This window comes from Oncorhynchus gorbuscha, linkage group LG22 (assembly GCF_021184085.1).
Source record: "Oncorhynchus gorbuscha isolate QuinsamMale2020 ecotype Even-year linkage group LG22, OgorEven_v1.0, whole genome shotgun sequence".
Lineage (NCBI taxonomy): Eukaryota > Metazoa > Chordata > Actinopteri > Salmoniformes > Salmonidae > Oncorhynchus > Oncorhynchus gorbuscha.
Window position 1 is genome coordinate 32,114,594 of NC_060194.1, and position 20,481 is coordinate 32,135,074.

A 20,481-nucleotide genomic window follows, 5' to 3' on the forward strand; every position below is an offset into this window, starting at 1 on the left:
CTGTACTTTACTATTTATATTTTTTGCCAACTATTACTTCACTACATTCCTATAGAAAATAATGTACTTTTTACTCAATACATTTTCCCAGACACCCAAAAGTACTCGTTACATTTTGACAGGAAAATGGTCCATTTCACAACTTATCAAGCGATCATCCCTGGTCATCCCTACTGCCTCTGATCTGTCGGACTCACTAAAAACAAATGCTTTGTTTGTAAATTATGTCTGACTTTTGGAGTGTTCTCCTGGCTATCCGCCAATAAATAAATCAAATAGAATGTTGCCACCTGGCTTGTTTAATATAAGACATTTGAAATGGTTTATACTTTTGATCCTTAAGTACATTTGAGCAATTCCATTTACTTTTGATACTTAAGTATATTTAAAACCAAATACTTTTAGACTTCTCAAGTCGTATTTCACTGCGTGACTAGTCATTTTATATTAAAGGTATCTTTACTTTTACTCAAGTATGACAATAGAGTACTTTTTCCACCACTGCCTGTACAGAGATGCAGATAGTGTCAGCATACAAACATAAACAGTATATTGCTGTGACTATTCATCCATTCTTTGAGAAATTATTTGAGTGCGTGAACATTTACGAGTTAGAATAACATCCACCTGTTTCTTGGTGTTTCTGTCCCACATTTTGACAGTTCTGTCATGGTACTTGGAGATCACCATCGTTGCTGTTGGCGAGTCACAGTACACTGATCCTGTGCCTAGGGAAAAATCCATCCAAAATAATATTCATCATCGAAAAAAGACATCAGTTTCATCAGAGGAAAAGGGAGAGCTCTTACAGGTTTCTTGCTGCTCCAGGAGTTGATGTTTGGTGGCTGCTTGAACCACGATTCCCTTGGAATCTCCACACACCACCAACTCTGGAGACAGGACACAAATGACAGTGCAGTTAATAAATTATTCATGTAACAATGTGTGTACACATTATTTGTTTACACAATATGTATCAAAATGTGTATGAGTATGCTGATGGACACCCGATACCCCAAACCACAGCTCTGGCTGTTCTGAGGCCCTCTTCTCCCTGCCTCTTGCAGCCATCTCACTACAGTGGAAGTCAATTGAATTGCACATCGTTGTGCCTGCAGGCCTGTCGTAGAACATGAAGCCTTTGAGCCTGACCCCACCTCTCCATACCCCTGACCCCTACCATTCCACCCTTAACACATGGTCACTGTTGCACCTTTCGAGTTTCGGGATGACTGATGTAAGAACAATAAATAAGAAAGAGTAAGGAGATGTAAGACTGTTCCTACCTTGACTCTACAGAGGTAAACACAAGCGATGAAGTACGAAATCACTAAAATTGTTGACTTCCTGCTCACTCCATTATCTCCGCCCCTGTTGATAGGCAAATCAATGAAGAGGTAAATCTTTTAAACTACTAATCATATACATTTTTCTCTTCTCTATTTAGCCATCTACAGCATCTAATGAACCTTGATTCAGATGACCAGTTTCATACAGTCCCAGTGGTGTCAGTTTAGACAATGTAAACAGTAAGTGTAGTTTCCAGATGTAAAATATAAAGTTGTATAAACATGTATAGCCTATTAACACAAACAGATATTTTATTGCCTCGTTTTGAAAAGACATACAGTAACTTAACACTTTGGGGCAGCAGAGTCATTTCCAACCCTTAACTGAAAATCAAGTTGAATTTAGTTATTAACCTGACCTGATATGAGACTGTCCCTTGTGGCAAGACATGACATCCCAGATAGTCAGACACTACCTAGACAATACAGACTAAATGGCTCCTACATATTATTCATCTAAAAGCACAGATTGACTCTTTCATTAAATACATTTGCTTGAATATAATATGGTTTTATGATTTTGTGGTAGAAATATCAAATGTTAGTAGATGTAAATAAAAAGGTTATTTAAAAAAGTGAGGATCCGTGAACAGTGAAACATGAAAACCATTTCACAAATCAATGAGGAGGAAAAGGTTGTCAACATTTCTCAAAATACCTTCTAAACCAAAATTAACATAGAAAGCGTTTCTGAAGCATAACGCAATTATGTTCCATCTGTTCTGAGACTACATTAAACTTGTGTGTGGATCCCCAGAGTATGCAGGTGCTACGTATGGAGACACTGCACTCTCTCCTATGTGAGTTCTCTGATGTGATGTCATATTGGAACGCTGGGTGAAGCATTTCCCACACTGTGTGCACTCGAAGGGCTTCTCCCCACTGTGGACCACAGCATGTCTGATCAAGTTGCACTGCTTGGTAAAACTCCTGCCACACTGTTCGCAGGTGTACGGTTTCTCTCCGGTGTGACTCCGGAGGTGTACTTTGAGCTGGCAGAGACGCTGGAAACTCTTCCCACAGAAGGTGCAGCTGAAACGCCTCTCAGTGGTGCCGCCCGACCTCCACTGAGTCCTCATTCTCTTCACCATGTTAAAACTACTGTGACTCAGGCTGTATCCAGAGAAGGTGGAGGTGGTGGCCATGTTTGACCCTGTCATGCACTCACTCAATCTCACTGTTGCTTCTGAAGCCCTGTACTGATGCTTCCTTGGCTGTAGAGCTAAACTATTTCCATCATTATTTGAGTTCAGCGTCTCGCTGCTCTGTCCCTCTGGCATCTGTTGTCTAGTCTCATCAGCCAATGTCCTGACATGTCTTGTCATGTGTTTTGCTGCACTGAACATGTTAGCATGTGGTTTCCATATAGAAGAGTGAAGCGATGGCCCCACTTCATCTGTCATAGTAGGAACAGATGGCAGCCCACTATGAGATGGGTAAATTGAGATATTCTGAGAGTACTCTTCTGTGGAATGAAAGGAGAAATCTGGGTGGCAGACAGGGTCAGTGTCTCTGCCTGGATCCACAGAGGTCCACAGCTGCCCATCAGTCTCATCCATGACAAACTGGTCAGGTCCTGCCAGGCCCGTGGTCTGATCCAGCTCCTCCTCTTTCACCATCACTAGGTCTAGTGAGTCCTCGTCCAGCCGGTGCTGCTCTGTGCTGAACACCTCTGTAGATGCGAGCTGGGGTGTTCCTGGTTCCTCTGGACGATCAGAATTGGGGTAATGTTCCACTGAGTCTCTGGGAGATATATTGGGTTGTGTGATGAAGTCCTCATCACAGTGCCGTTGCTCAAAGGATGGTGGTTTCCCAGGCTTGGAACCAGATTCTAAAGATATGGGGATAAACATAAAATAAACATTACAAAAAGACCCTTAAGAGCGAAACATGACTGCTTTAGAGCTGATTGTGTGTACGTGCGCTACATATGCCAGAACATAAAACAACAATGTAGCAATTTGGAACTTGTATACCACCACACCCACACAGTCTTCCATAGACAGACAGAGCAGTACCCCTTATGGTCACACCCACCCTCTCCAGTGATCCTGAGCTCTTCCTGAGGGTCAGTCTTCCACACGTCCTCTGCTGTCTCCTCATCTTTGATCAGTATGAGTTCAGTCTTCACTCCCTGCTCCACATCGGTAGACTAACAGGGGACTGAGGTTAATACTCTGGACACACAGCATATCTAACCCTTCTCATACTCATGAATCACACAAAAGCGATAAAATCTCCTGATAAGCCAATATCAGAATTTATCTTAGTTGTTAAAGGTGATGTATCACACCTGGGGTTGAGAGTCCTCTTCAACAGCCAGCTCTTCGTCTCTGCACTGTGAGCTACTCCTCTGCTTTTTCAAAACAATTTTGACTGGATATGAAGATCTCTCTGATGCCATAGAGTAAAAAGCGAGAAAATAATTGTATTCAGTCAAATATTAGAGCTATTCACACATTTGGGTTTCCCATATCCAATCAATTTACTAGCCTGGATACCAGATGTTGAATTTCATAGAAATGTCATAGAAATAGAGGAGGAAAGTTCTCTCACGACGTCTACAAGCCAGAATGTCAAATAAAACAATAGTTTAACTTACTTTACTGGTTGTCGGTGTATTTGTTCCTTTTGCAGGTACATTACATGACCAAAAGTATGTGGACACCTGCTCGTCGAACAACTCATTACAAAATCATGGGTATTAATATGGAATTGGTCCCCCTTGGCTGCTACAACAGCCTCCACTCTTCTGGGAAGGCTTTTAGCAATGTTCCAACCAGATGTTGGAACATTACTGAAAGGACTTGCTTCCATTCAGCCACAAGAATATTTGTGATATTTGGACACTGATGTTGGGAAATAAGGCCTAGCTCGCAGACAGCATTCTAATTCATCCCAAAGATGTTCGATGGGGTTGAGGTCAAGGGCACTGTGCAGGCAAGACAAGATATTCCACACCGATCTCATACCATTTCTGTATGGACCTCCCTTTGAGCACGGATGCATTGTCATTCTGAAACAGGAAAGGTCCTTCCCCAAACTGTTGGAAACACAGAATCATCTAGAATGTCATTGTATGCTGTAGCGTTAATATTTCCCTTCACTGGAACTCAGGGGCCTAGCTGAACCATGAAAAACAGCCCCAGACCATTCCTCCTTCACCAAACTTCACAGTTGGCACTATGCATTTGGGCAGGTAGCGTTCTCCTGGCATCCATCGAACTGCTAGATGGTGAAGCGTGATTTATCACTCCAGAGAACATGTTTCCATTGCTCCAGAGTCCAACGGTGGCGAGCTTCATGCCACTCCAGCCGACGCTTGGCATTGCGCATGGTAATCTTAGGATTGTGTGTGTCTGCTCGTCCATGGAAACTAATTTCATGAAGCTCCCGACAAACAGTTATTGTGCTCACGTTGCTTCCAGAGGCAGTTTCGAACTCGGTCGTGAGTGTTGCAACTGAGGACAGACTATTTTTACGCGATGCTCGCTTCAGCACTCCCGATCTGTGAGCTTGTGTGGTCTACCGCTTGGCGTTGTTGCTCCTAGACGTTTCCAATTCACAATAACAGCACTTACAGTTGACCGGCACAGCTATAGCAAGGCAGAAATTTGACGAATTGACTTGTTGGAAAGGCGGCATCCTATGAGGGTGCCACGTTGAAAGTCACCAAGCAGTTCATTAAGGCCATTCTACTTGCCAATGTTTGTCTATGGCAATTGCATGGCTATGTGCTCGATTTTATACACCTGTCAGCAACAGGTGTGGTTGAAATTGCCGAATACACTAATTTGAAGGGGTGTCCACGTACTGTTGTATTTATAGTATAGGAATGTGAGACAATATAACCCACAGGAAAGTATAATTACACTTTTCAAATCCAATCAACAGGACCTGAAAAATTGCGTTTATTTTCAGCAAACTTAACATGTGTAATATTTGTATGAACATAACAAGATTCAACAACTGAGACAGTCAATGCAGCTGTTGTCCACACCAGATACAGACACCAGTACTGCAGTGCATCTCCTCAAAGACTGCACCAGATTTGCCAGTTCTTGCTGTGAGTTGTTTCCCCACTCTTCCACCAAGACACCTGCAAGTTCCCGGACATTTCTGGGGGTAATGGCCCTAGCCCTCACACTCCGATCCAACAGGTCCCAGACGTGCTCAATGGGATTGAGATCCGGGCTCCTCACTGGCCATGGCAGAACACCGACATTCCTGTCTTGCAGGAAATCACGCACAGAACGAGCAGTATGGCTCGTGGCATTGTCATGCTGGAGGGTCATGTCAGGATGAGCCTGCAGGAAGGGTACCACATGAGGGAGGAGGATGTCTTCCCTGTAACGCACAGCATTGAGATTGCCTGCAATGACAACAAGCTCAGTCCGATGATGCTGTGACACACCGCCCCAGACCATGACGGACCCTCCACCTCCCAATCGATCCCGCTCCCGAGTACAGGCCTCGGTGAAACGCTCATTCCTTCGACCATAAACGCAAATCCGACCATCACCCCCGGTGAGACAAAACCGCAACTTGTCAGTGAAAGCTTTTTTTGCCAGTCCTGTCTGGTCCAGGGACGGTGGGTTTGTACCCATAGGCGACGCTGTTGTCTGTGATGTCTGGTGACATCACACAACGGGCCTACAAGCCCTCAGTACAGCCTCTCTCAGCCTATTGCGGACAGTCTGAGCACTGGTGGAGGGATTGTGCGTTCCTGGTGTAACTCGGGCAGTTGTTGTTGCCATCCTGTACCTGTCCCGCAGGTGTGAGGTTCGGATGTACCGATCCTATGCAGGTGTTGTTACACATGGTCTGCCACTGCGAGGATAATCAGCTGTCCGTCTTGTCTCCCTGAAGCGCCGTCTTAGGCGCACAGTACAGAGGTTGCAATGCATTGCCCTGGCCACATCTGCAGTCCTCATGCCTCCTTGCAACATGCCTTCGGCATGTTCGCGCAGATTAGCAGGGACCCTGGGCATCTTTCTTTTGGTGTTTTTCAGAGTCAGTAGAAAGGCCTCTTTTACTGTCCTAAGTTTTCATAACTGTGACCTTAATTGCCTACCATCTGTAAGCTGTTAGTGTCTTAATGACCATTCCACAGGTGCATGTTCATTAATTATTTATGGTTCATTGAACAAGCATGGGAAACAGTGTTTAAACCATTTACAATGAAGATCTGTGAAGTTATTTGGATTTTTACAAATTATCTTTGAAAGACAGGGTCTGAAAAGGGGACGTTTCTTTTTTTGGCGAATTTACATCTCGCTGGTTTTTCCATGCATCATCAAGCCCAGATGGCAGATTCAGGTAAGGCGAAGGGAGGAGGTGGGTGTCTCTTTGTTAACAACAGCTGGTGAGTGACCTTTAATGTTAAGGAAGTATTGAGTTGTTGCTCGCATGACTTAGAATACCTCCTGATAAGCTGCAGACCATAATATGTACTATATTTCTCGTAGCCATTTAACACCAAACAGATGCTGGCACTAAGACCACACGCAACAAGCTGTATATGGCCATAAGCAAACAAGAAAATGCACATTCAGAGGCGGCGTGTCTTGTGGCCGCTGATTTTAATGCAGGGAAACCGAAATCCGTTTTAACACATTTTTACCAGTATGTCATCATCTGTACAACTAGAGGCGACAGAACTCGAGATCACCTTTACACCACACACAGAAATGCATACAAGGCCCTCCATCGCCCTCCCTCTTGCAAATCAGACAATAACCATCTTCCTGCTTACAAAAAAATAAAACAGAAAGTACCAGTGACAAGCTCAATACGGAAGTGGTCAGATGAAGCGGATGCTAAACTACAGGACTGCACAGATTGGGAAATGTTCCGGGATTCATCTGGTAACGCTGAAGAATCATCGGCTTCATTAATAAGTGCATCAACGATGTGGTCCCCACAGTGACTGTACATACATACCATAACCAGAAGCCATGGATTACATCCGCACTGAGCTAAAGCCTACAGCTGCCGCTTTCAAGGAACGGGACACTAATCCAGACGCTTTTAAGAAATCCTGCTATAAACTCCGACGAGCCATCAAACAGGCAAAGCTTCCATAGAGGACTAAGATCGAATCCCAGTGTTGCTTGACACTGAACCATGCATGAGAGCACCAGGTGTTCCGGATCACAGTAGTGATCTTGCTCTCTGTAGCCAATGTGAGTAAGACCTTTAAAACAGATTAACATTCGCATGGCTGGGGCCAGATGGAATAGCAGGACGAGTACTCAGACCATGCGCTGACCAGCCGGTCTGTAATAACAACCTGTTTCAATCAGACCACCACTGTCCCCGTTCCCAAGAACGCCAAGGTAACCTGCCTAAATTACTATCGCTTCGAAGCATTCACATCTATAGCAAATAAATGGTTTAAAAGGCTGGTCATGGCTCCCCTCCTGTACTCCCTGTTCACTCACCATTGCGTGGCGGTGCACGACTCCAACACCATCAATTTGCTGAAAACAACGGTGGTAGGACTGATCACCGACGACGAGACCTGGTAGTGTGGTGCAAAGACAGAAACCTCTCCTTTAACGTCAGCAATTATTGTTGACTACAAGAAACGAAGGAGTGAGCGCTTCAAGTTCCTCAGTGTTCACATCAACTAGGAATTAACTAGATCCACACACACACACACACACACACACACACACACACACACACACACACACACACACACACACACACACACACACACACACACACACACACACACACACACACACACACACACACACACACAGTTGTGAAGAGGACATGACAGCGCCTTCTTCCCCTTAGGAAGGATGGGCCCTCAGATCCTCAAAAGATTCTACAGCTGCACCATTGAGAGCATCATGACTGGCTCCATCACTGCTTGGTATGGCAACTGCAAGGGGCCCGACCACAAGCCGCTATTGAGGGTGGTGAGTACTGGGGTCGAGCTCCCTGCCATCCAGGACCTTTATACCAGGCGGTGTCAGAGGAAGAATCCAGTCACCATAGCCATAGACCGCAAGGCAAACGGTACCAGTTCACCAAGTCTGGAACCAACAGGACCCTGAACAGCTTCTCCCACGAACCAATAAGACTGCAAAACAAGGCTGCTAAATAGCTAATAAAATGGCTACCCAAACTACCTGCATTGAATCTTTAACTAACCATCTTGCATTGACTCTATGCGCGCGAATGCATGCACGCACACACTTGAGGTCGACCGATTAATCGGAATGGCCGATGAATTAGGGACGATTTCAATTTTCATAACAATCGGAAATCGGTATTTTTGGGCGCCGATTTTGCCAATTTTATTTAACTAGGCAAGTCAGTTAAGAACACCTTCTTATTTTCAATGACGGTCTAGGAGGCAGAACGACAGATTTTTACCCTGTCAGCTCGGGGGATTCAATCTTGCAACCTTACAGTTAACTAGTCCAACGCTCTAACCACCTGATTACATTGCACTCCACGAGGAGCCTGCCTGTTACGCGAATGCAGTAAGCCAAGGTAAGTTGCTAGCAAGCATTAAACTTATCTTATAAAAAACAATCAATCAACGACTGTCGTTGCTCCAATGTGTACTTAACCATAAACATCAATGCCTTTCTTAAAATCAATACACAAGTATAGATTTTTAAACCTGCATATTTAGCTAAAAGAAATCCAGGTTATCAGGCAATATTAACCAGGTAAAATTGTGTCACCTCTTGCGTTCATTGCACGCAGAGTCAGGGTATTTGCAACAGTTTGGGCTGCCTGGCTCTTTACAAACTAATTTGCCAGAATTTTACGTAATTATGGCATAACATTGAAGATTGTGCAATGTAACAGGAATATTTATACTTATGGATGCCACCCGTTAGATAAAATACGGAACGGAATAAACGTTTTGTTTTCGAGATGATAGTTTCCGGATTTGACCTAAGGCTCGCATTTGTCTGTTTATTATAGTACAGTCTATGATTTGATATTTGATAGAGCAGTCCGAGGGTTGGTAGGCAGCAGCAGGCTCGTAATAGTCAAAGGTATATAGTTTAGAGAGAAATAGTCGACACGTTATAATTCCTGTAATAACTTGCAGCTGAACTTGAAAGGGGTTCCTTCGTTATTTTACCGTTCATGTCTTCCATAGAGAATGTCTTGATCTACTTCAAATAAGGTCTGTGTTTCGTGCAGGCTTAAAGCGCCTCGGCGTTTTGATACCCGATATCTCACTAGGATTGTAGTAGCTGGGATCTACATCTGTTTATATTAGTTACTGTGCTGTTACTAAGCAGTAATGCATTGCGGCAGTGTTCCGTTACTACACCTAATACGAAATGCACATGCGCACGGGGTGCCGGGAACTGTAGAGCACGAGGGGTTTTGACTAAATGAAAACTGTACTCCCGTCTCCTGCCTGGTCATTTCTCCACAACACAAATATTACAGTGGCGATGAGGTGATTAAACTACATAAACGGACATTGCTTGAAGGGAAGAATGTTGCGTGAGTAATGAAACTCAAAATAATTATGTAATTCGTCAGTTATTTTTATTTTCTTTCACCAGTAGAGAAGGCTAAGCACTGCTAGCACTGCTATTACAGTATTCAGGAGCTGCCAAGTAGCAAGACTAGTGGAGTCCAGAAAAGCGACACTGCCCTCTGGTGGTTAAATAAAAAAAACTGCAATTGAACCCATTGCAATTAGGCGATCTCAGTGGAGAAATTTTGTCAAGAAAAAAAAGGAAGAAGGAACGTAACACGGTGTGTACATTATTACAAATGAGTGCAGTGAATGAAGTAATTGCAGAAACTTCTGAAGTGAAGAATTAGATGAAAATAATTTATCTAAGGAATACAAGGAATAAGTGAAAAAAGCTCACATGTCACACTTTTTTCAGTCCCGTCCTCAAGGTTACACAAGAACAAGGCAGCCCACATCTCAAAGGTCTAAGCCAAGTTGCTACAGATGTGGGGGAGATAATCATCAGCACAGTGAATGTCGATTCCAAAATGAAAAGTGCCACAATTGTGGAAAGGTTGGACATTTACAGAGAGTGTGTAAGGCCTCAAAACGCACGGCAAGAGCGCACAAAGTGTCAGACGCAGCACAAGAAGAGGAAGATACAACTGAAACAGTAGTGGAACTGTTCACAGTGTACACGGCTCAACAACTAAAAGATGGAATCTATCTCAACATGGAGTTAGCTGGAAAACCAGAAAAATGCAGCTGGACACCGGAGCGTCTGTATCTCTGGTTCCAGAGAGACTCTACAAAGAAAAACTGAAAGTGTCCTCTTCAGCCCGCGTCCATCCGCCTTTCTTCATACACTGGTGACAATATTCCTGTGTTAGGGCAGATCCAGGTACCAGTCCGGTATGAGGGGAAGGAGTGGACGCTACCGCTTGTCATTGTTAAAGGAGAAAAAAAATCAGCCTTGCTAGGCAGAAACTGGCCACATCAAGTTAAACTGGGGAGAAATCTTCAGTCTGAGAAATGACAAACCAGTGAGTGAATGACAAACCAGTGAGGCTACACTCACTAACTTGCTGGAGACGCACAAAGAACTTTTCAAAGATGGCTACGGTGAAATACACGACTTCACAGCAAAAGTCAGAGTGCAAGAAGGAACCAAGCCTCTTTTTCACAAACCACGTCCGGTTTCCTATGCTCTTAAGGAAGCAGTGGAGAAGGAACTGGACCGCCTACAGAAGAACAACATAATCACGAAAGTAGCGAGGAGCAACTGGGCCGCTCCGATTGTTGTAGTTCCAAAGGAAGACAAGAGCGTCAGAATGTGCGGTGACTACAAGGTCACAGTAAATCGCTGCATACTACCAGAGGAATATCCACTACCAAACGCTGAAAATCTGTTTGCCACTCTAGCTGGAGGGAAGGTTTTCAGTAAGCTGGACCTGGCATTCGCTTATCAGCAACTGAAGCTGGATCCGGAGTCAGAACAGTATCTGACCATCAAGACACACAAGGGGCTATTCAGATTCAATCGCTTGGCCTATGGAATCTCGACAGCTCCAGCGATATTCCAACACACAATGGATCAGATCTTGGACGGTATAGACCATGTTGTGTACTTCATGGACAACATCCTCGTGTCAGCACCAACCATTGGAGAGCACCTTGTAGTGCTGGACAAAGTGATGTCAAGACTGGAGAAATATGGAGTGAGAATGAAACGCAGCAAATGTGAGTTCCTCCAGGACTCAGTGGAGTATCTCGGATACAAGATTGATGCTCAAGGCCTGTACCCAACCAACAGCAAGGTGGAAGCAATCGTAAACGCACCAGCACCCACAAATATCTCAGAGCTGAGGTCATTTTTGGGGCTCCTGAACTATTACGGAAAGTTTGTGGCAAACTTGTCCACATTGTTGCATCCGCTTCACCAACTGCTGCAGGCCGATACAAAGTGGAATTGGTCCCCACAATGCGAAGAAGCATTCAAGACTTGCAAACAGCGTCTGCTAAAGAGCAAGTGGCTTGCCCACTACAACACAGAGATGAAGTTGTGACTCGCGTGTGATGCATCTCCATACGGAGTAGGAGCCGTCATCTCACATGTTCTACCGTCAGGTGAAGAACACCCTATTGCATTTGCATCACGGACTCTGTCACCAAGTGAGAAAAATTATGCTCAAATTGAGAAGGAAGCCCTGAGCATAATATTCGGAGTGAAGAAGTTTCACAAATACCTCTACGTAAGGAAGTTCCAACTGCTGACAGATCACAAGCCTCTGTTGGCCATCCTTGGACCAAAATCAGCTATACCAACCCTTCCTGCACTTCGAATGAAACGTTGGGCTCTGATATTGTTAGCCTACGACTACGAGATTGAGTACAGACAATCCAGTGATCACGCAAATGCCGATGCACTATCGAGACTACCGTGCAATAGTGACTCCGACAGTGAAGATGATAAAGCAGTATTCCAGAGCTCTCTCATTGATGAACTGCCCATATCTGCTTCTGACATAGCAGAGGAAACAAGGAAAGACTCAGTGCTTTCCAAAGTCTTGGACTTAACATTAGGCGGTTGGCCAACCTTCGTAAATGACGATAACCTTCGTCCATTCATCGACAAGAAAGACCAGTTGTCCACTGATCAAGGGTGTGTTCTGTGGGGATCAAGGGTGGTGGTACCTCACAAATTCCAGAGGAGACTGCTATCTGACCTGCATGAGGGACATCCAGGGATCACTCGAATGAAAGCACTCACTCGCAGTTATCTGTGGTGGCCTGGACTGGATCAGGACATTCAACAGCATGTAGGCCACTGCTCACCTTGTGAAGCTGTTCGCAACAAGCCTGCTGCCGCACCTCTTCATCCATGGTCCTGGGCCGCTGCACCTCTTCATCCATGGTCCTGGGCCGCTGCACCTCTTCATCCATGGTCCTGGGCCGCTGCACCTCTTCATCCATGGTCCTGGGCCGCTGCACCTCTTCATCCATGGTCCTGGGCCGCTGCACCTCTTCATCCATGGTCCTGGGCCGCTGCACCTCTTCATCCATGGTCCTGGGCCGCTGCACCTCTTCATCCATGGTCCTGGGCCGCTGCACCTCTTCATCCATGGTCCTGGGCCGCTGCACCTCTTCATCCATGGTCCTGGGCCGCTGCACCTCTTCATCCATGGTCCTGGGCCGCTGCACCTCTTCATCCATGGTCCTGGGCCGCTGCACCTCTTCATCCATGGTCCTGGGCCGCTGCACCTCTTCATCCATGGTCCTGGGCCGCTGCACCTCTTCATCCATGGTCCTGGGCCGCTGCACCTCTTCATCCATGGTCCTGGGCCGCTGCACCTCTTCATCCATGGTCCTGGGCCGCTGCACCTCTTCATCCATGGTCCTGGGCCGCTGCACCTCTTCATCCATGGTCCTGGGCCGCTGCACCTCTTCATCCATGGTCCTGGGCCGCTGCACCTCTTCATCCATGGTCCTGGGCCGCTGCACCTCTTCATCCATGGTCCTGGGCCGCTGCACCTCTTCATCCATGGTCCTGGGCCGCTGCACCTCTTCATCCATGGTCCTGGGCCGCTGCACCTCTTCATCCATGGTCCTGGGCCGCTGCACCTCTTCATCCATGGTCCTGGGCCGCTGCACCTCTTCATCCATGGTCCTGGGCCGCTGCACCTCTTATCATCCATGGTCCTGGGCCGCTGCACCTCTTCATCCATGGTCCTGGGCCGCTGCACCTCTTCATCCATGGTCCTGGGCCGCTGCACCTCTTCATCCATGGTCCTGGGCCGCTGCACCTCTTCATCCATGGTCCTGGGCCGCTGCACCTCTTCATCCATGGTCCTGGGCCGCTGCACCTCTTCATCCATGGTCCTGGGCCGCTGCACCTCTTCATCCATGGTCCTGGGCCGCTGCACCTCTTCATCCATGGTCCTGGGCCGCTGCACCTCTTCATCCATGGTCCTGGGCCGCTGCACCTCTTCATCCATGGTCCTGGGCCGCTGCACCTCTTCATCCATGGTCCTGGGCCGCTGCACCTCTTCATCCATGGTCCTGGGCCGCTGCACCTCTTCATCCATGGTCCTGGGCCGCTGCACCTCTTCATCCATGGTCCTGGGCCGCTGCACCTCTTCATCCATGGTCCTGGGCCGCTGCACCTCTTCATCCATGGTCCTGGGCCGCTGCACCTCTTCATCCATGGTCCTGGGCCGCTGCACCTCTTCATCCATGGTCCTGGGCCGCTGCACCTCTTCATCCATGGTCCTGGGCCGCTGCACCTCTTCATCCATGGTCCTGGGCCGCTGCACCTCTTCATCCATGGTCCTGGGCGCTGCACCTCTTCATCCATGGTCCTGGGCCGCTGCACCTCTTCATCCATGGTCCTGGGCCGCTGCACCTCTTCATCCATGGTCCTGGGCCGCTGCACCTCTTCATCCATGGTCCTGGGCCGCTGCACCTCTTCATCCATGGTCCTGGGCCGCTGCACCTCTTCATCCATGGTCCTGGGCCGCTGCACCTCTTCATCCATGGTCCTGGGCCGCTGCACCTCTTCATCCATGGTCCTGGGCCGCTGCACCTCTTCATCCATGGTCCTGGGCCGCTGCACCTCTTCATCCATGGTCCTGGGCCGCTGCACCTCTTCATCCATGGTCCTGGGCCGCTGCACCTCTTCATCCATGGTCCTGGGCCGCTGCACCTCTTCATCCATGGTCCTGGGCCGCTGCACCTCTTCATCCATGGTCCTGGGCCGCTGCACCTCTTCATCCATGGTCCTGGGCCGCTGCACCTCTTCATCCATGGTCCTGGGCCGCTGCACCTCTTCATCCATGGTCCTGGGCCGCTGCACCTCTTCATCCATGGTCCTGGGCCGCTGCACCTCTTCATCCATGGTCCTGGGCCGCTGCACCTCTTCATCCATGGTCCTGGGCCGCTGCACCTCTTCATCCATGGTCCTGGGCCGCTGCACCTCTTCATCCATGGTCCTGGGCCGCTGCACCTCTTCATCCATGGTCCTGGGCCGCTGCACCTCTTCATCCATGGTCCTGGGCCGCTGCACCTCTTCATCCATGGTCCTGGGCCGCTGCACCTCTTCATCCATGGTCCTGGGCCGCTGCACCTCTTCATCCATGGTCCTGGGCCGCTGCACCTCTTCATCCATGGTCCTGGGCCGCTGCACCTCTTCATCCATGGTCCTGGGCCGCTGCACCTCTTCATCCATGGTCCTGGGCCGCTGCACCTCTTCATCCATGGTCCTGGGCCGCTGCACCTCTTCATCCATGGTCCTGGGCCGCTGCACCTCTTCATCCATGGTCCTGGGCCGCTGCACCTCTTCATCCATGGTCCTGGGCCGCTGCACCTCTTCATCCATGGTCCTGGGCCGCTGCACCTCTTCATCCATGGTCCTGGGCCGCTGCACCTCTTCATCCATGGTCCTGGGCCGCTGCACCTCTTCATCCATGGTCCTGGGCCGCTGCACCTCTTCATCCATGGTCCTGGGCCGCTGCACCTCTTCATCCATGGTCCTGGGCCGCTACACCTCTTCATCCATGGTCCTGGGCTGCTCACCTTGGGAATGCATCCATGTGGATTACGCCGAAATTGACAAGCAACATTTCCTTGTTGTCATCGATGTCCATTCCAAGTGGATGGAAGTGTTCCCTACTCAACTGCCCACAGCTGAGAAGACCATCAATCTTCTCAGACACCTGTTTGCATCCTTTGGACTAGTCAAGGAGCTCGTATCGGACAATGGCCCTCCGCTCACGTCAAACGATTTTGAAATGTTTCTCAAGAACAACGGAGTAATGCACATCCTGTCACCACCTTACCATCCGCAATCAAATGGAGCAGCAGAGAGAGCCATGCAAACCTTTAAGAAGGCCTGGACTAGACTAGAGGTTCAGTCTGTTCCCACCCACCAAAGGCTTCCCCGGTTCCTGTTTACTTACCGTAACACCCCACACACAGTAACGGAATGTACACCAGCTGAACTGTTTCTGAAACGCCAACCACGTACCCGCCTGACATTGTTGAAACCAGACTTGTCAAGCACTGTGGCAAAGCACCAGCTACAGCAGAAGAAAGCTCATGACAGACACTCAAAGACTGTCAGAGAATTCAAAGAGGAAGAGAGAGTGATGGTACATCATTTCAGACACCCCAAGCGCCTGTGGAACTCAGGTGTGATCTTGCAACGCAGAGGACCTTTGACTTACCAAGTCCAAATTGGTAATCGCCAGGTCAACGTTCATGTGGATCATCTGCTACGGTCCAACGCACCAGCAGAGACATGCCGAGAGAACAAGAACAATAACGACCCCCAGGACTATTCTCCTGACTGTGGAGGTACGGGAGAGACAGAGCCTGACCTACGACAGGAAGCCCAGGAGGAGCGGAGATATCCTATTCGACAGCGAAGGGCACCTCAAAAGCTTGACCTGTGAGTTGAGCTGGTTAAGGAGGTAACAGACAGTAAAACAAACAAACACTTTAATATGTCCTAGATAAAAGGAAAGAAAAAAAGGACATTACCTGGGTTAGTTATTAGGACATAAATCAATCTTCAGGGCAGAATAATCCCCTGGATTTGTGCTGGGCTCTGAAAAGTCTGCTTCCATCAGCAAGGGCATTGAAGATGAAACGTGGCTGGGTCTTTCAGCATGACAATGATCCCAAACACACCGCCCGGGCAACGAAGGAGTGGCTTCGTAAGAAGCATTTCAAGGTCCTGGAGTGGCCTAGCCAGTCTCCAGATCTCAACCCCATAGAAAATCTTTGGAGGGAGTTGAAAGTCCGTGTTGCCCAGCAACAGCCCCAAAACATCACTGCTCTAGAGGAATCTGCATGGAGGAATGGGCCAATATACCAGCAACAGTGTGTGAAAACCTTGTGAAGACTTATAGAAAACATTTGACCTCCGTCATTGCCAACAAAGGGTATATAACAAAGTATTGAGATAAACTTTTGTTATTGACCAAATAATAATTTTCCATCATAATTTGCAAATAAATTCATAAAAAATCCTACAATGTGATTTTCTGGATTTTTTTTCTCATTTTGTCTGTCATAGTTGAAGTGTACCTATAATGAAAATGACAGGCCTCATCTTTTTAAATGGGAGAACTTACACAATTGGTGGCTGACTAAATACATGTTTGCCCCACTGTATATATATACATAAATACATTTAAAAAAAATTTTTTTTAAATAAATCGGCCGATTAATTGGTATCGGCTTTTTTTGTCCTCCAATAATCAGTATCGGCGTTGAAAAATCATAATCAGTCGACCTCTAGCACACACACACACACGTAAAGTTCATAGGAGCATATCGAATTGGGTGTCAGATGAAAGCTACTAGCCTATATTTTGTGAAATGAAGGCAAATATCAATTTTCAACCATTTTCCATCTTAAAAATTAGGCATAGGTAAAGGCTTTGATTTCTGGATAACAAAAAAAAAATGGCATCTTAGAAAACAACTACCAGAAAGTCTTATAAGGTATTAGAAATACATCAAAACACAATGTTGATGTAAAGACCCCTGCCAACCAATATCAACACAGAATTAGTTTGAGAAATAGTTTACCTTCTGTAAGTTAAGAGATATTGCCTTGTGATTTGTAATTCCGTTTCCAAGAAACCATACATCTTCAAGACATGTTCTAATATCTCTCTCCCTCACGAGGGAGAATAATGAACGTTCACAGACGTAACAAGTAATGGTAGACCTGACATTTTACTGATATCAATTTTGTTTTAGAATAATTAAGTGATTAATACTCTTAATTCCCCCACCCCCCAAAAATACAGCAATAACTGTATAACTGCAACTGAATTGGCTAAAATGAGAAATCATAATAGTCACAAACCAGTTGTGTCACCTGCTACTGTCCTCCCTTCCACTGGCATACTGTTACTTTCAGCTCATAACTGTTTTCTTTGTCTTTCTGTTGTCTGTTGGTCAAAACAAGAGTGTATGAGTCTGGACAACCCATCTCTCTCTCTGACTTTCTCACGCTCCAGTTAATGTCACCTCTCCTAGCTCTTACTGACACCTACCCATGAGCCCACTCTTTCCATTTACTTTAACAAGCATCCTCACCCACTGAGAACCAACTGACACCGGAAAAGTAGTTACTGCACTGCACTGCACTGCACTCTACTGCACTGCACTCTACTGCACTGCACTCTACTGCACTGCACTCTACTGCACTGCACTCTACTGCACTGCACTCTACTGCACTGCACTCTACTGCACTGCACTCTACTGCACTGCACTCTACAGCACTGCACTCTATAGCACTGCACTCTATAGCACTGCACTCTACAGCACTGCACTCTACAGCACTGCACTGCACTGCACTGCACTGCACTGCACACTACTTTTTTGTGATGTCCAAACTTGTGAAACACGAGGAGAATGACATTCATATCCATAATGATGCATTTGTGTGTGGTACAGATCAGGGAGCCTTGATGTAATTCTGTTATCATAGTTTTTTTTCTAACGCAAGGTGACATGTCATAGCTGACACCCCATTCTTTTGCAGACACCTTTGATCTTAATTCAGAACAGATACGGTATTAAAATGAGTTTTGGGAAAATGTGTTCGCATAAAAACATGTGGGAGATTTTACAGTAATTCCATTACCAAGATTGCATCAGTTCTTCTACTAAATTAGTTTTTGTAAATGTTTCAGTGGAAATTGTTAAAAGTAGTCCTTGTGCATAGAGTTGTATGGTTTGTTAAACTTTGAAACGAATGGTTTTTGTTTGGCATACATTTCAAAGTAAAATAGTAAAATGAGTCAAAGTGTCATTCTGTTATAGTTGAATTGCCATGCTGCTACTGCTTCACATACGCTGCTGCTACATCTCTGTCTATCATCTATCCTGTAGCCTAGATTTGTGTCACTGGCACACACACAACACCCTATAATGTCAAAGTGGAATTATGTTTTTCAAAATGTTAACAAAATTGTCTTGAGTCAATAAGTATTCAACACCTGTGTTATGGCATGCCTAAATAAGGTCAGGAGTAGACATTTGCTTAACAAGTCACATAATAAGTTACATGGACTCATTCTGTGTGCAATAATAGTGTTTAACATTATTTTTTTGAATGACTACATGATCTCTGTGCCCCACACATACAAATATCTATAAGGTCCCTCAGTCGAGCAGTAAATTTCAAACACAGATTGAACCACAAAAAACAGGGAGGTTTTCCAATGCCTAGCAAAGAATGGCACCTATTGGTAGATGGGTAAAAAATTGACATTGAATATCCATTTGAGCATGGTGAAGTTATTAAATTACACGTTTGATGGTGTATCAATACACCCAGTCACTACAAAGATGTAGGTGTCCTTTCTAACTCAGTTGCTGATGAGAGGAAGGAAACCTCTCAGGGATTTCAGCATCCATTACACCTTGATCACACCTACAGAGTATTGCGCAAAAGGGTACGCATCATCATCTGGATGTGTGCAACAAAAGTTCAACATTCACTTTATGCTACCATTTATGTCAAGTCTTCTACGCATACAATTTGGTGTATACTTTTGATAAATCCACGGTATGCGCCACATAGAACACAATGCAATGCAATACTGCAAGGAAAACGTAGCATTCTATTGGAAATGAATGTACTTCTGGTGGACCAAAACGCCATCCCCTGTCAGTGTGATCGAGGCGTTAAGCTCATCAGTGTGATCGAGGCGTTAAGCTCATACTTCAGGTGATATAAATCTGAACACACAACCAGCACTATGAAATGTTAATTTAATGATATTTTCCTGTGGATATATTTCTCACATTCCTACCTGCAAATAGACTAACTGCACGGGCAACCGGTAAATTAAGTTCAAATATAACTTTATTCAAAATTATAGCTTGTAAGGTAACATTATAGATCGTGAGAGGAAACTTCCCTGATCCAAACACTCATTTATGCCCGACGTTGAATCCAATTAAATTCAACGTCGGGATCTCCACTCTCCAACATTAATTTACCATGAATAATAACACAACTACCTTTTCGTCTGCGCGTCTTCTCCAGCTCGCTCTCCATCATTTGCCACTTCCTTTTCAATACATCAATATCTCGCTGGCTTTGGGTCATTTCCAAACGTATAACAGCACAGCTATCATCTACGCGTCTGTTTATTTCTGCTACTGCTGCTTTAGCCAATACCTCCATAATGGATACCAACTGCGCCTGAAAATTGCAGCTCGCCATCTTGTCCTGCCCAAATTACAGATGTGTATTCTCTATGTGAAGTAGATAATATAAAATGTCTAAGATAATGTGCAAAAAACAATCCGAAGATGTTGATAAATGGCAACAATGTAGTGAGTGGGTAACGTGTGAGCAATCGCCCTTCCGTTCAATTCGTGACGTAGGTATTTATTACCGTAAATATAAGACTACAACAGCCCTAGAAAATTGGTGGCATTAGCACTGACCAGTAAATACCAAGGTATATACCAGACTGCAAGTAAGGTAAACATATCTAGTTACAAAAAATACGAATTCGAAAAAATTCGGATCGTAAAAACGTAATCTGTTTTTAAGTTAATAGATATGGCTACATGTAGGGGAGAGTGCAGTGCAATGCAGTGACAAACATAGTTATTAATGCATAAAATACTATTCAGTGCTTAATTTGA

The 20,481-nt window shown here is 46.0% G+C and overlaps 1 protein-coding gene across 2 annotated transcripts; it reads right to left on the reverse strand.

The window, feature by feature from the left end:
• Window positions 1-1,583: 1,583 nt before the first annotated feature.
• On the reverse strand, window positions 1,584-20,200 carry LOC124009181 (zinc finger protein 333-like). Of its 2 annotated transcripts, XM_046320743.1 has the most exons (4): window positions 19,846-20,200; window positions 3,643-3,743; window positions 3,387-3,501; window positions 1,584-3,180 (listed from the first exon to the last, which is right to left on the reverse strand). In XM_046320743.1, the coding sequence occupies exons 1-4, from the start codon at window positions 20,048-20,050 to the stop codon at window positions 2,078-2,080; spliced, it is 1,524 nt and encodes a 507-aa protein (XP_046176699.1). In that variant the 5' UTR covers window positions 20,051-20,200; the 3' UTR covers window positions 1,584-2,077. The 2 variants fall into 2 exon arrangements, with proteins under 2 accessions (XP_046176699.1, XP_046176700.1); XM_046320744.1 differs by lacking the exons at window positions 3,387-3,501; window positions 3,643-3,743.
• Window positions 20,201-20,481: the final 281 nt, after the last annotated feature.